This window comes from Triticum dicoccoides, chromosome 1B (assembly GCF_002162155.2).
Source record: "Triticum dicoccoides isolate Atlit2015 ecotype Zavitan chromosome 1B, WEW_v2.0, whole genome shotgun sequence".
NCBI lineage: Eukaryota > Viridiplantae > Streptophyta > Magnoliopsida > Poales > Poaceae > Triticum > Triticum dicoccoides.
This window is the reverse complement of record NC_041381.1, coordinates 69,172,113-69,188,758: the sequence shown is the minus strand read 5'-3', so window position 1 is coordinate 69,188,758 and position 16,646 is coordinate 69,172,113. Positions and strand designations below refer to the sequence as shown.

The window sequence follows — 16,646 nt, the reverse complement described above, 5'->3', positions numbered from 1 at the left end:
TTGTAGATACGTTGGAGATGTATCAGAGGTCACACGTATACTGTGCCTTTCGTTGTTGTTACCACAAAGTGTTATCCTCCGGTCATACCTTTTTGCTAGGTCGTTGCCCTCAACCTAGATTGCAGCGACCTCTGATGACAACGGTCTATTATATCTTCTTTGGTCAAGCCTCTTATCGGTGTTTAGGTCTATCCTATAATCATCGAGGTTGTCCTTGTGTGCACCCAACTCCTAAATTGCTGGGAGTAAGGGTTTTCTTTGAGTATGTCTACTAAATTCTTCACAACATCCTGGTCTAATTGCTTGGTGGCCGCCTGACGATGAGTTATGGTTGGGTCGTCATCATAGAAGTATAATTGAAGATGTTCTGGGCGGGAGCTAGGGCCGAATGAGTGCACATTGTGGTAGATGGTGTCGTGTGCCCGGAATGTGTACACCCTAGACTTCATGTTTGTGTAGTTCTCATCAAGGTTGATGCCAAGGGTTGTGAAGGCGAAATGCCCGTTGAAGAACCGTATGTTCTCCCGAAAATGTCTAGAATCTGCATCCATGCTGGACCATAGCCTCATCAGCTCTGGAACTGGTTCTGGTTGTTTAAGTTCAATCTGTCCATTGCGATAGCAGAACCCGTCAGTCTCAAACACAAACTTTTTGGCGTTGCAGTGTTTGCAGTTCGCGTCGAGCTTCATGATGTGACTGCTATCTAGGATGTTTGTGTAGACAAAGTCTAATGGATCAACTTCGCTAGGTATAGCAGACGACATGCTCGTTTCATCGTCATCCTCAATTGCGTCATTATCAGATCCTACAGGCATTTGTTGGGACATGATGTTCAAAACAATATTCACAAATAACTATAATTACAATAAGGCTACACAACTTCCAAGTTCCAAGTTGACCATACCTTGATCATGAAACATGTAGTACTCCTCATCCATCAAGTCGGATGGTGTTGGTTCATCACCCATGACGGGGTCTCGGAACACATCGATGTCGTCTGCATTATAGTTGTGGTGAATGCGACAATAGACAACATCATGTCAGAAAAGGGTTGATGAGACTGAGCATAAATACCGGAAAAAACCATTTTCATACCATTGGTGCCAACACCATAATTCGGCATGACTGGCGGAGGGTCGCCATCTGATGAATCATCTTCGGCGCCCAACCCGAGGGGTATTCCGCGGCAGTTGGATGCGAGGCATTATGAGGTTAAGTTTGCTAGGTCTGGACGTGGGAGAGCAAGGGATTCTTTGCACGGGGTGTTTTCCTTTTAGCATAGCTGGCCTTCCTTTCTGCACTTGACTGCCCCTTCTCAATCACCGACATGCTTTTGCAGCGTTGCACACACTTTCCTCGTATCTTTTCATTCAGATCTTCTCTACCGTCAACTGTTAGTTCATCCTTTTTCTTCTGATAACATGCTCGGCTACGTGAGTTTCTATGCTCCCTCTTAGATCGTTCATTGTCATGCGTAACACCAGATGCGTCTAATGATGAAGGGGGTAATGTTGCTTCATTGTGCAAGAAGTCTATATAGTTTGTGCCATCATCAGAGGTGGATTTATGAAAAAAACTATGAAAACATCATTACAAGAATCTGATTTAATTTCTAATGAATATTAGAACATTCTTTTGGTACTCAAATATAAATCATGTGCATTAAGATCAATGACTTGACGGTATGCTTCGCGCCTAGTGGTCGATAAAATAATATGTTGGTATGTCTTAGCAAATCTTTGTACGTCAACGTGATACTAAAGGTAATATTTTACCTGGTGTAGGTAGTGGCTGCACATTTTCATCTCCTTTTATCTGATCCTTTTTCCTACGATAAGAAGCTCTCCTCGGTGCATTCCTATGATCTCTCTTGCGCTCTTCATCGGTTTTTTGATTTATTTCTTCAAGGACATTGATGCGACCTCCTGGTGTCATTCAGGGCATACAAATAATGTAGAGAGTAAAACATAATCTGACCTCAATTGGTGCCATCTTACGCACAAGTTGATTACCTTGTTCCTCATTGTCATTAACCAGACCAGATGAGACCGTCGTGGTAGTACTAAATGCTGAATCATTATGGGACAATGTTGTATAGTCGGAGCTAGTTGGGTTGTCTGGTTAAACATGGTTTATAAAAGATACTCAACACTCAATGGTTAAGACATGAATTGAAGGTACTAAATATCATTTTTAGATCATTTAAATCTTACCAGATAAATTAAGGTCCCAGAGTTTATCTTCTTGGAGATCCCAATCTTTCTTCCGCCGATAAGAAGCTCTCCTCAGGGCATTTCTATGGTCTCTTTTGCGATCTTCTTCCGTTTTTAGCGGGTTCTCTTTGGTGTCATTCACCTCACCTGATTCAACTTGCGTGGTCAGTAATCTTACTTGATAGACCAAGGGGACGATGACCTTGCTCTTTGATATAGCAAGAGTACTTGATGTACCTTGTATCGCATTAGCAGGTTGACGAACATTCATGATATCACCTAGGGTACGATGTTGAACAATGTGGCTATCATTTTATTGTTTTTTCAAACCCTCTGACTTGCTAACGCGATAAGATGCCCTCCTCCACGCGTTGTTAAGTTCCCTATGATCTTCAAGATGAATCAAACTTATGAGAGTTAGTGAATAAAAAAGCCATAGACATCATTAAGGTTATATTTACAACTCACCTAGATCACATTCGTACTGTTGGGGAACGTTGCAGAAAATAAAAAAAATTCTACGCTTTCACCAAGATCAATCTATGAGTTCATCTAGCAACGAGAGAAAGGAGTGCATCTACATACCCTTGTAGATCGCGAGCGGAAGCGTTCAAGAGAACGGGGTTGAGGGAGTCGTACTCGTCGTGATCCAAATCACCGATGATCCTAGTGCTGAACGGACAGCACCTCCGCGTTCAACACACGTACGGTTGAGGAAGAAGTCTCCTCCTTCTTGATCCAGCAAGGGGTAAGGAGAGGTTGACGGAGATCCAGCAGCACGACGGCGTGGTGGTGGATGCAGCAGCAATCTCGGCAGGGCTTCGCCGAGCTTCTACGAGAGGGAGAGGTGTAGCAAGGGGAGAGGGAGGCGCCAAGAGCATGGGGTGCGGCTGCCCTCCCTCCCCCCTCTTTATATAGGCCCCCTGGGGGGCGCCGGCCCTAGGAGATGGGATCTCCAAGGGGGCGGCGGCCAAGGGGGTGGCTTGCCCCCCAAGGTTAGTGGAGGCACCCCCCACCCCTAGGGTTTCCAATCCTAGGCGCAGGGGGGGGCCAAGGGGGGCGCACCATCCCACCAGGGGCTGGTTCCCGTCCCACTTCAGCCCATGGGGCCCTCCAGGATAGGTGGCCCCACCCGGTGGACACCCGGGACCCTTCCGGTGGTCCCGGTACAATACCGGTGACCCCCAAAACTTTCCCGATGGCCGAAACTGCACTTCCTATATATAATTCTTCACCTCCGGACCATTCCCGAACTCCTCGTGATGTCCGGGATCTCATCCGGGACTCCGAACAACTTTCGGGTTACTGCATACTAATATCTCCACAACCCGAGCGTCACCGAACCTTAAGTGTGTAGACCCTATGAGTTCGGGAGACATGCAGACATGACCGAGACGCCTCTCCGGTCAATAACCAACAGCGGGATTTGGATACCCATGTTGGCTCCCACATGCTCCTCGATGATCTCATCGGATGAACCACGATGTTGAGGATTCAATCAATCCCGTATACAATTCCCTTTGTCAATCGGTACGTTACTTGCCCGAGACTCGATCGTCGGTATCCCAATACCTCGTTTAATCTCGTTACCGGCAAGTCACTTTACTCGTACCGTAATGCATGATCCCGTGACCAGACACTTGGTCACATTGAGCTCATTATGATGATGCATTACCGAGTGGGCCCAGAGATACCTCTCTGTCATACGGAGTGACAAATCCCAGTCTCGATTCGTGCCAACCCAACAAACACTTTCGGAGATACCCGTAGTGCACCTTTACAGTCACCTAGTTACGTTGTGATGTTTGGCACACCCAAAGCACTCCTACGGTATCCGGGAGTTGCACAATCTCATGGTCTAAGGAAATGATACTTGACATTTGGAAAAGCTCTAGCTAAACGAACTACACGATCTTTGAGCTATGCTTAGGATTGGGTCTTGTCCATCACATCATTCTCCTAATGATGTGATCTTGTTATCAATGACATCCAATGCCCATAGTCAGGAAACCATGACTATCTGTTGATCAACGAGCTAGTCAACTAGAGGCTTACTAAGGACATGTTGTGGTCTATGTATTCACACGTGTATTACGATTTCTGGATAACACAGTTATAGCATGAATAACTGACAATTATCATGAACAAAGAAATATAATAATAACCATTTTATTATTGCCTCTAGGGCATATTTCCAACACATACCACATATATGAAACCAGCTTAAAAATTTATATGTCACAAAGATTAGTCAGCTAACTGACGTTAAAAAAATTACTAGAATTTGTCAAGGAGGGCTGATGAACCTTTTGCAACAACACATTATCCTGGTCCTTTTTCTTTTGATAAGCAGCACGCCTTTGTGCGTTGAACTGCTCCTTTGTGTTGTCGAAAGTAATAACTACAAAGCCCATAAAGCAAAAATAATAATTGATGGATGTTGGATCCACTACCGAACACGTCAGTATGGATGTTGGAATTTCCTTTTAGTTTTGTCGCACCATCTATCTCATCGTTTGAAGGTTCATAGCCTATAGCTTTCAAGGTGATATCTCCAATAGAGCCAGAATCGAGAGTTAGATTACTCGAAGCCAACAACGTAGCATCACGATGATTTCCAACCCGTAGCGATCGTGATCCTTCTGTAGACATGTAACAAGTAGGAAAAGAAAACCAATGATATATATGAGAAAATATATGCAACTAACACTCTTGGCATATGAAATGCAGAGTAGTGAGTACCATATTCATCTGTGCAACAATCCACCGTTAGTGTGCTCAGAGCCGACAACAAAGCCTCATTGTGCTCTCCAACCGGACACGTCCCTTCTGTAGATTTGTAATCAGGATGAATATAAGGCCAATGATATAGGTGACAATGTATGCGGCAACAAAATCACACAAGCATTATACCTAGAACTGTAGCATTCGTTTCATCATCACTTTGAGCTACGGGTATGATTCTTGCATTGTTATCTTCAACATTTTTCATGCTTGAAAGGCCTGCAAAACATTATGCATATAGCTTCTCAATATCATACATGCGCAGAAACGCTAGAGTAGCACTTTATGATAGAAATGCAGCATACCCATAGTAACGTCCTCTTCTGGTTGCGGTTCAACCGCCTTGCTTTTCGAATTACCCATACGCACCTATGTAAGGGCAGTACAGTTACATTAGATGACTACAAGCAATTTCAATTATGATCCTGCTAATTGCATGTAAACTGGGTGATAAATGCCCGACTGGATTTATGATATGGCACAAACTTTGGTATTTACTCTTTTAGTCATACCAACATTTTTTTATTCAGTTTATTCAAATGATGGTCATCTTGAACTGGTTTAAAGATTATGGACCTATTCAAATGATGACCACTTGGTATTTCAAGTAATTGTAAATGCAATCAATACTTCATATGTTCACTATTGCATTGAAACCACACATCATCTATTTTCCATATGTGTCCTAACTTCCACTTGTTTCTGTCACAAAATGCTGGTGAATTTGCTGTGAGCTGGAAACTCGATAACCGTTGTGAGTTGCTGCTTCTGATGACCCCGACACCGAGGTAAATCACCACCTTGCAAACTCCTAAAGTAAGTGGCATTTATGATCCTGCTGTTTGCATGTAAACTGGGTGTCTATGGCACAAACTCTGACTCGATCAAGTCTGGGTGTCTATGGCATAAGCAATTTCTATTAGGTTGCCTGAATTGAAATATGACCGACTCGATCTATGAAGTGGCACAAACTCTGCTATTCTCTCTTCTTGATGGTAATCTGGAACAAGTTCCAAAGAGTAGGATCATAGGTCAGTGCATTGTCACGGGCTTTTGAAATATTTTTGCTTGAATTATATAGACATAAGGCATGATAATCTTCATATGTAGAGATAAGATTAGTACGTCTCATCCCGTTCGTTGTCACAGGCTTTTGAGATAATTTTCTAGAGTCATGTAAACATAACTTCACATGTAAAAATAAGATAAAACAGACACAATAGGATAATAATTGAAGTCCACTTCAGTTACAATATAATTGATAAAATAAAAAAATAAATTGATGATGTATGCATGTAGAGCGATGATCCTGCGGTGTGCTGATGCGGGTGCAGGGCTGGCGGTAGGCAGCGATGTGGGCGGTATCATGCGGCGGTAGAGTTGCAGCTGCAGCCGGCACGGCTGCTCGCCGTGCAGTGGACTTTGTTATACAATTGTTCTCTCCTCTCTGTTATCTCTATTTGCACTTATGATTTCTGTTTATGACTTTGATATACAATGATACACCAAAGCAAGCAAAGAAACCAAAAGAAGTTCAATATTTTTACCTGCTGCCGGCATCTGATCTACGAGCAGTTGCAGGTGTCAACCATAGGTAATTCTTTTAAGATAATTTACTTCAGTATGAAAATCTTCACCAATTTGGCTTTAGGTGAAAATGTCTGCTTGAGAATTTAGAGAAAATGACATACTGCCTTTAGAGCTTTCACTTCATGAAGTGATTGACCTGTCTTTTTGCTTGTGTGTAGTATTGATATATGAAGTGAGAGTTGCATGCGTTGATCTGGAGCTTATACAAGATTATGTTGTTTGAATTTAAACTGCGTGTCACTTATGTGCAGATGGAGCTTACAATTATGTCCTTCGTACCTCTTGTTTCTGTTACTTCTTTCTGGTGATGATGTTGACTGCTGCTGTTAATGATGACCCTGGCATCGAGATGAATCAACACCTACAAACAATGGAACCTATGTAAGTGCTCTCTGTTGACTTCTCCCTTATATAAGCTATTGAAATAAATTGAGCATTCCAGGATAAAGAATTTGGTTGTTACCAATCTAATAATCATACACCTTTTGAAAATGTTATCAGCTAGCAACTGAAACTATGTCACAGTAACATTTGGTACCACACTCCAGTGCTAGCCTAATGCTATTTATAAAATCCTCGCAGCCAAACATGTTGCCTTCTCAGTCGACTGGAGTTATTTGTCGGGGGTCGGACCTTATGCAGTGTACAAATACAGTCTACAGTCTATAGGTAAAACATCTCTACTCATTTCAACAGTATTGATCTCATGATGCTTATACTATGATATGGTTCAGTTTTCACATGACAAGATTCTGCTGTTTATGATTCTACTTATGTGCAGATGGAACTTACAATTCTTTCCTTCCTACCTCTTGTTTCTGTCACTACTTTCTGCTGATGATGTTGAATGATGTTGTTTATGATGACCCCGGCACCGAGATGACTCAACACCTGCAAATCCGAGCTTACAATTCTGTCCTTCCTACCTCTTGTTTCTGTCACTACTTTCTGCTGATGATGTTGAATGCTGCTGTTTATGATGACCCCAGCACCGAGATGACTCAACACCTGCAAATCCAAAGGTGGGTGTTACTTATGTGCTGACACAAAAACCTACTGATTAAGTTCCAGCTGTTTATATACGTCAGTTATGTGCAGATTTCGCTTGCAACGAGAGTCAAAGAAACGCGGCCAACCTGAAGATGCGTAAAAAAGATGTATCTACATGTCCCCAAATTTGTAATATTTGTTAAATTTGTAAACAGTTTTGTGAGGGTTAACACTCAGATTTGTAAGGGATACTTGTAAGGGTTAAGCGCAACAAACGAACGCGGCCAACCTGAGACGGTCAAGCCGATCCTGACGATCAGGGGAGGATCATACGGGATCGGCCGCAGATCCGTATGATCAGCGCCGGATCATATGGGTTCTGGCGGACCCAGATCAGGGCCCCTCGGCGGCACCTGGGGATCGTCCTGTCCTGGCTTTGAATGCGGCTGGCGGCGGCGGAGGGGTTGAGCGGCGTTGAATTCGGCTCGCGGCGGTGAAGGGGCTAAGCGGCGGTGTCGGATTCTACGTGTAGGTAGAGACAATAGGGTTGAATGACGGCGAGGGGCAAGTGCAACGAGGGGACGACGAATCGGGTGCGAGGTCTACTATTGGGATGATTTGGTTAATTTTCGTAGGTTAACCGTCGTAGATTTTTTTAGGACGGTTTTTTTGGGCGTTTTCCGTACTGTTTCACAAGGGGTTTGTGGCAGCATACCGTTTTTTTGTCGGTTTCGAGGGAGGAAGGGGGGGAATCGGTGGGTAGCACGAGGTGGGATGGAGGACGAAAATTAACCGTAGTTGGTGGGACGAAAATTGACCGGCGGAGATTACCAACTGCTGCATTAGGAGTAGAGATATGTAGGCACCACTTTTAATGAACCACCAATATAGGTGAATACTATCAGTTTTCAAACTGAGACAAAGAGATTTAAACAAGTGGCGCCTGTCCTTGTTTTTTAATAAGAAAAATAATAGTTACCTGCTTGCTGCTGCTTGAAGAATTTGTCAAAGTAGTTCTCTGTATGCCGCAACTATAATAGAAATACAAAAGAAATGCATTGGTAAATTTATACTCCCATCGTATCAAAATATAAGACGTCTTATATTATATTATATTTTGATACGGAGGGAGTGGTTTTCTACAGTTATGCTGGATATTTGTAGTAACACTGAGATTTATTGCTCAATTGACCTCTATACTTCTACTTATTTGAAAGTTCAAACAATAGGAGTAATATTACCAATGCATACAGAATTAAGCTAAAACATCATCCTTTTGGAGAGATAATTTATAATATTATGTAACTATTCTACAGGAATTCCTTTTCTGTATCACATGGACAGATTTTTCACCAGTAATCCTTGCATGAACACTTGTATTATTTCAAGTGATGAAACCTATTATTGTCCCTCACAATTATCTCTGTATCAACAATGCTAGATTTTTTTGGGAAAAGGAGGTTAAACCCCCGGCCTCTGCATCAGTCGATGCATGCAGCCATCTTTATTAATTATTCCACAAATGTCTGACAAAGACATTCATCAATCCACCCGAAACCACCACTCACACCTACAAACTCGATAATGTAAAGTCCCCCCCATATCTAAAACCGATGTTGTCGTCAATCCATCCACATAATATATCGGGACCAACACAACCGGTACAGCAGACCTAAAGCGCACACCACATGCACACGCTTTAGAAGCCGCCATCATCATCGGATCACTGACCCATATTCAGGAGAGACATCTGCATCATCCTTGCCAGTCCGAACATCCGTCGACGCCATCATGGCGCCCAATGGCGCCACCGCCCTGCGCTCATCCGTCCAGACGCGAAGACTCTAGAAGACTGTCATGTGTAGCACCTGCCAACCAGGCATGACTCAGCGTAGCACCTGTCGGTCAGCCATGACTTGACAGCTCCACCAAAGCTCCGTGCAAGACGAAGCAGCTCCACCTTCTGCCTCTGCCATCCAGTGCTGCTTCACAAACGATGCTCCCAAGAGAGAAACAGCACCATAGTACCGCCATATAAACTTGAAAGCTTAGTGATAAGGCAGCATGTGAAGGAGTTAAAAGCAAGGTCAAGCTGTCGGTGTCAAAACCGGCGGATCTCGGGTAGGGGGTCCCGAACTGTGCGTCTAACGCTAATGGTAACAGAAGGCTGGGGACACAATATTTACCCAAGTTCGGGCCCTCTCTATGGAGGTAATACCCTACTTCCTGCTTGATTGATCTTGATGATATGAGTATTACAAGAGTTGATCTACCATGAGATCGTAGAGGCTAAACCCTAGAAGCTAGCATATGATTATGATTGTTGTTGTCCTACGGACTAAACCCTCCGGTTTATATAGACACCGGAGGGGGCTAGGGTTACACAGAGTCGGTTACAGAGAAGGAAATCTACATATCCGAATTGCCAAGATTGTGTTCCACGCAAAGGAGAGTCCCACCCGGACACGGGACGAAGTCTTCAATCTTATATCTTTATAGTCCAACAGTTCGGCATAAGCATATAGTCTGGCTGTCCAAAGACCCCTAATCCAGGATTCCCTCACAAGCCTCTCACTATGCTGAAACACCTCTGATTCTTTCTCTTCTTCCTCAACATCATAAAGTGAATATTGTCTTTCTGGCATGTACCCAGAAGCTTGCATTTATTTTTTAAGCTTGACTAGTAATGCTCGGATCTTGCTATTCTCATGTTTGGTATCCTTGGCATAGAAAACATGCAGACCATTTTTCCATGTGATCCAGCTACACCATGGATCTTCTTGATTCTGTCATTTTCATCTCAGCTGGGCAAGTTCAGAAGATACATTAAATCAAGCATCGCCACAAGAACGAGATGGAGGGCACACACTTTTTCTTTATAGAAAAGGAGGATGACCCCCGGCCTCTGCATCTGGGCGATGCATACGGCCACTTTATTAATTATTTTCACAAGACCTTACAAAATCAATATAATAATAAGACGAAAGCCGTCGTCTAAGCAACAAGCTGTCGCTACACCTATCCAGTTGATGAAGGGGCGCAGATGGCCTGGGCCTAATATCAAACAGACATCACAGCCAAGCCTAACATCTAAGACCTGAGACCCCAACCTAGCCACTTGCCGGGTCTGGGGCACACACTGGTCCGGTGTTCTCTCAGAGGCCACCGCCGCCAACTGCCACCGCTCCATCTTCAGAACTGTACTGATGCATCAACCTTGCTCGGTCTAGCTATCGTCGATGCCACCATGGAGCCCAACGGCACCTCCTCCCTGCGCGCAAACAGCTGAACACGTCGCGGTGGCCACTGATACACCTCAGCGCCATGCTGCCAAGTATCACCAGCCGACATAGCTTGAAGTCCTTGAAGGATCTGTCGTGCGTAGCACCTGTCGACCAGGCATGCCCAAGCATATCACCTGTCGGTCAGGCATGACTTGACATCTCCACCGAAGCTCCGAGCAAGACGAAGCCGCTCCACCTCCTGCCTCTGACTTCCAGCGCTGCTCCACAAACGATGCTCCCAAGAGAGAAACGACACCGAAGTGCCGCCATCGTCCGATCTGGAACACCAGATCCTAGGGTTTCCCCCGGAGCAGCACGAGTGGGTCAACAGTAGTTACACGATGATGCCTTTATCAAGGTAACGGCGTAGAACGCCGCCATCGCCTGCCGTCGGCTCGGTTTTCACCGGCAACCATGTCTCCCTAACTCGCAGCCGGGACTAGATGATGGATCTCGAGGTCCGATCACCAAGCTTCTGGCCGGCGACCGCCGACGAAGAAGATGGCCACCACCACTGGCTACACCGGCCAGAACTGATCTGTCATGGGTGCCGCCAAGCAGTCCACCAGGCCCTCGACGTCGTCGCAGATCTAAAGCCAGATGACATGCCGCCGAAGACCGCATCACGCCGCCGCCCGATCCAGGCCAGCCACCGTAGCAGCCGCCCGTGGCCCGAGGCAGGGCCGACCGCCGCCGCCATCGAAGCCAACGCCGTCGCTTCTAGATCGGCTGCACCTCCACGCATGTTGGGGTCCCGCCATCCCTGAGATGCGGGAGGAAGGAAGAGCCCCCGCCACCGTCGTCGGCCTCCGGGCGCAAGCCAGCGGCGTCCTCCGGTGGCGGCGGGAGGAGGGAAGGAGGATGGGCTAGGCCCCGGCGGCAGCTAGGGTTGGGGAGCCCGAGTCGCCCGAGCGGGGGGTGACCCAAGCGGGCCAAAGGATGGCTGGGCCTACCAGGCAACCGCACTTTTCTGATTTGATTAATGAGCCGGAGGGCACACACATGGGTTTGGTGATCTCTAGGCGAAAGCCTAGCATCAACTTTAGTCGATGCCAACCATGAAGACATTCTCAGACTTTGTTACCCTTCTTGGAGGCGTCGTCGTGGAGTCCCTTCACCTCCCTTCTCACATGCTTCTCGAGCTCTTTATGTGAAAACCTAAGTTTTGACTTTGACCAAACTGGATGGCGGCGGTGTACCGGTCGCTCCTCTCGTGGGGGTGTCACCTTGGAGGTCCGGTCTTCCGTTTGAAGGAAGCGCCTTGCATGTTTTTGCAGATTCGCTGTTGGCTAGGCGGGTGCGTGGCCTCAGAGTCGGTGTGAAAGGCCGGAGCGGTGGCTCGGGGATTCATCTTCTAATGCAACGCGTCAGATTTTGGTCGCTTGGGGGCAGACTTGTCGGCAAGGATGGTGCGTGGCCTCGGGCCGATGGGGATGTGTGAGCGGTGGCTCTGGAATTTATCAGTGTTGCAGGACTTTGATTTTGGTCGCTTGCACAACATATTCGTCGTCAAGGCTGATGCGCGCAGCCTTGGGCGGGTGGGGATGCCTGAGCAGCGGCTCCGGAATTTGTCAATGTTGTAGGACTTTGATTTTGGTCGCTTGGATGGTGGAGTTGTTGGCAAGGCTGGTGAGCAGCCTCGGGGTCGGTGTGCGTGCGTTTGCTTGAGCTTTTAGAAGTCAGAGCAGTGGCTCCTAGTCAGGTTGTAGGGTGTCGACCTTGGTTGCTTGTGTTGCAAGGACATCGACTCGTTGGTTACACAATCTCGATGCTTGTGTGTGGTGTTCCCAATGTGTGTTTTGATTTTTGATCAGTTTTCTTTATAAACTTGATTGATATCTATCATCATAGAGTCCATATCAGATCAATCCGAAAACGATAGTACCTGAATCATCTGTCCCGGGTCACTGTGGCCACTCGATGGAGCGCAAGAAGAACGGACAAGATGATGGGGTCAAATTGGATCAAGAAGAACGGACAAGGCTCTTCATGTACGGTTGAGAGATCAGACATCTATGAATACTTAAAAAAAAATGGTCCGTCTCTTAAAAAAACTAATCGGCCCGTCTCGTATTTGAATATCTGGACCGTCGAGACTCGCCATCAGACGGCCTCCATCCACCACCTCCTTCTCAACTCCAACGCCCAACCCAGTCCCAACCCCAACCCCATGGCCGCCGCCGCCGCGGTCGCTGTCGCCACTGCTGCCGACTGGACCGTCGTCCGCCGGCGCGGCGGCCGCCGTCGAGGTGACGCGCCGGTCAACACCTCCCACCTCGACGCCCCGCCGCCACTCCCGTTAACCCCGATCCCGTGGTCGCCCTCCGACCCGTCCCTCGACCCGGCCCGCGTCTCCCGCCTCCTCGACCGCGCCCGCGCCGCGATCTCCCGCGTCGAGGCCTCCCGCCTCTACCGCCGCCTCCTCCTCCCCGACTCCCCGCTCTGCCGCCGTCTCGCCTCGCTCGCCCCCGCCCGCCTATCCCTCCTCGGCGTCGGCAGCTTCGAGTCCTCCCCCGCCGCGCGCCTCCAGCTCGCGCTCGCGGCCCTCCTCCGCCGCGACCTCCTCGCGGGCGCCTCCGCCACGGCCGACCTTTTCGACCCCGTCCTCTCCTCCGTTGAGTGCGCCGTCGCCGTCGCCCTCGGCTTCGCCGTCCCGAGCCTCGACGACGGGTGCGGCCGCCGCGTGGAGGAGTCCACCCTCTTCTACATGCCCCACTGCGAGGCGTCGCTCTACGACGCGCTGCTCGCAGCCAACTGGGAGCCCCGCGCTCAGCTCCGCCGCGTCTGCGTCCTCGGCAACAGCTTCCGGCGGTATGCTCTGCAGGCGGAAGAGAACCGCTCGGGACCGGCCGCCAAGGCCAATCTCGTTCTAAAGGCAGGGCGGTTCGCGTGGGAGCAGCGGATCGACGACGCCGGGGATGTGGACGACGAGGACTGGTTCGCCCGTGCGTTCAACGAGACGAGCTGGCATTTCTTCGAGGTGGACCAAGACGTCGACCAGAGGAAGGAGATAAGTTCCCAAGCTTTGTCCTTCGAGAAATTATCACTGTAACCCAATGTATTAGTACTTGATTCGAGATGCATTTGGAGATTCAGGGTTGGCATCCTCACAAAATTTATCACTGCAATTCTGTGATTGTATACTAGTATTTGATTGGAAATGAATTCACAGATTCAGAGTAAGCATCTGAGCATAATTTATCACTGTAATTCTATGATTGCATTACTTGATTGGAGATATATTCAAAGGTTCAGAGTTGGCATCTTAATGAAATTTATCACTGTAATTCTATGATTATATACTACTACCTTTGTACCAAAATATAAGACGTTTTTGTAGTTCGATTTGAACTACAAAAACGTCTTATATTTTGATATGGAGGGAGTACTTGATTGGAGACAAATTCATAGATTCAGTGTTGGCATTTAACACTGTAATTCTGTGATTGTATTACTTGATTAGAGATGCATTCCAAGATTCAGAGTTGGCATCTTAACAAAATTTGGAGTTTACTTTATCTTGATTATCATTGAACAAGAATGGAAGCTGAGCACTTTTGTATTTCTGAATTTAGACATTTGAGTCCCCACATTACTGGCTGTGACCCAATTTCCAGTGTCCTGCGAGGTTTATCGGTTGATTTTTCTGATATGGGAAATGGGTACTCTGCCCTAGAACATAACCTGTAAGGCTGCTTCTTTTGTAGACATTATTTCATTAAAAGGGAACCATTAAGGTTCAGTACGAACCACTTGCTCGGAATGCACGGAGAAATATAACACATGATTTAAGGTGAATACTGAGCAGCCTGCTGTCCTATAACATTCAGAAAGGTTAAGACAGATTGGTTTGCCCCTCACATAACAAAAAGCAATTGCTAAAGAACCCCCAGGATCTATTTATCTTTTTATTTCCAGGAGCGATAGCATCATAATATTCTGAATTCTCAACTGATTTACCTAAACTCATTATATTGTGAATTTATCTCTCCTGACATCATTCTATACATGTGACTGAAAATTAGCTGGGATCTTTACATAACGGGAGCCCGCCCCTTCCATTGGTCAAAGCCCTCGGAGGCCACCATCTGCAGCCCTCCAGATCCTAGTTGGAGAACATTGCGCACATTGCAAGGATGATGCATTCAAAGATTCAAAGTTGGTGTCTTAGCAAAATCTGGTGTTTCTTTATCGGTATTTCCGATGAAGAAGAATGAGACTACATCCATTGTCTTATCCTTGTCTCACTCCTAGGAATTCAGACACCGAGTGATCCCCTGACTTCTGGCAGCGAACCGATGAATTAACAAGTAAGCTCTCAATGTGGCATTGCATCTATCATTTTCAGGAAGCTGCATTGTTTCATGAGGTGGAGGCTGATTGGTTTGCCCCTCACATAAGGAAAAGAAATCCCTAAGAACCCCCAGTTTTTTTCCAGTTTCTGTAACTGAATCATCATAATATTCTTGAATTCTCCACTGATTTACCTTCATAACTCCTGAGCACATTCTATTCCTGTGACTGAAGATCAGATCTGATCTTCACGTACCCATCAAACAAAGGCCTTTGATGGTCACCATCGCCAGCCTTCCAGATCCCAGTTCGAGAACTCCAATGGAAAATCAAGTACAGTTGCGAATTGGGCCATCTGGTGATTTTTTAAGCGGTGGCATAAACACCTAACCTGCTGAGGACTCCACGACAAACACAATTGTGCGAGAGAACAAAGAGCAAATGTATAAACTTAGAAGAGCTTCAAATAACTCCATATAATGTCGAAATGGGCTTACTGAAACAATAGATGCTGCATAGATTCATAGAGGGCTGAAGACATGTGGTGCATCTTCAGCTGCTCACCGTACATCCCCGTTTTAAAACAGATTATCGTTGGCAAGAATGGTGCTTGGTATTTAACCAAAGCCCTCTTGTCACGGCAAGCCTGGCAACTAATACAACGCCCAGACAGTTTATGTGTGCAGGTTCTGAAGGCGAGGTAGGACCCGAACGATGTCATCATCTCCGACACGGTTTTCTCTGGCAATGCATCATTGACATGGCATGCTATTGAATATGGCTTGGAATTTCTAAATAAGGGTTTGATCTGACAGATAGGTTCGGGAACTAAAGTGCTGGTCTGGAGTGACAATTGGATACCAGTCATACCACAAGACATGAGCCTTGGACCAATCGGCAGACAGCGCTGGTGCCGGTGGCTTCTGATGGGAGTTTAGCAGCGCAACCTGCTGCTGCAGTACTTCGTACCTGCAGATGTGGAGGCGAAAATGAAAATTCGGCCATCCGCTCGACACATGATGTGTTTTCTTCTGTCCAACATGCACTGAATTTCAACTTTGATCAGGGAGTCGGGGGTCCTAGTTCAAGTCCAGATAGGTCTGTTCCAAGCTGGGATTTAATGTTGAAGGCTCCGGTTGCTCAAAAGATTTGTACCTTTGCTTGGAGGCTTCAGCACCAGGCCAGAATGGCCGCTGCAGCTATCCCAGCTACAATGGGTGACGATGGTTATAAATTTCTAATGCAAAAGCCTCCGGTTGAAGCCTCCGGTTGCTCAAAAGATTTGTACATGAATCCTGTTGATTTCTCTGATATTTCTCTGAATCCCGTCAAGATTCGATTTGCTTTTTTGCACTGAAATCTGGAGGGGTTGACATCGAGTGAGTTCAGTGTCCTCAGAGGTGCATCTCTCTTGCATTGGATCCTGGAAGAAAATGTTTATAGACGTAGGACAGGCAGTATTAAGGTTATTTTTGCAAGCGGGACAAAACCA

General features: G+C 46.5%; 1 protein-coding gene across 1 annotated transcript; it reads left to right on the top strand.

Moving 5' to 3' along the window:
* The first annotated feature begins 12,964 nt into the window (after positions 1-12,964).
* On the top strand, positions 12,965-14,343 carry LOC119319579 (protein SENSITIVITY TO RED LIGHT REDUCED 1-like). Its single transcript, XM_037594037.1, has one exon. The coding sequence runs from the start codon at positions 13,032-13,034 to the stop codon at positions 13,911-13,913; it is 882 nt and encodes a 293-aa protein (XP_037449934.1). The 5' UTR covers positions 12,965-13,031; the 3' UTR covers positions 13,914-14,343.
* The last annotated feature ends 2,303 nt before the right edge of the window (positions 14,344-16,646 follow it).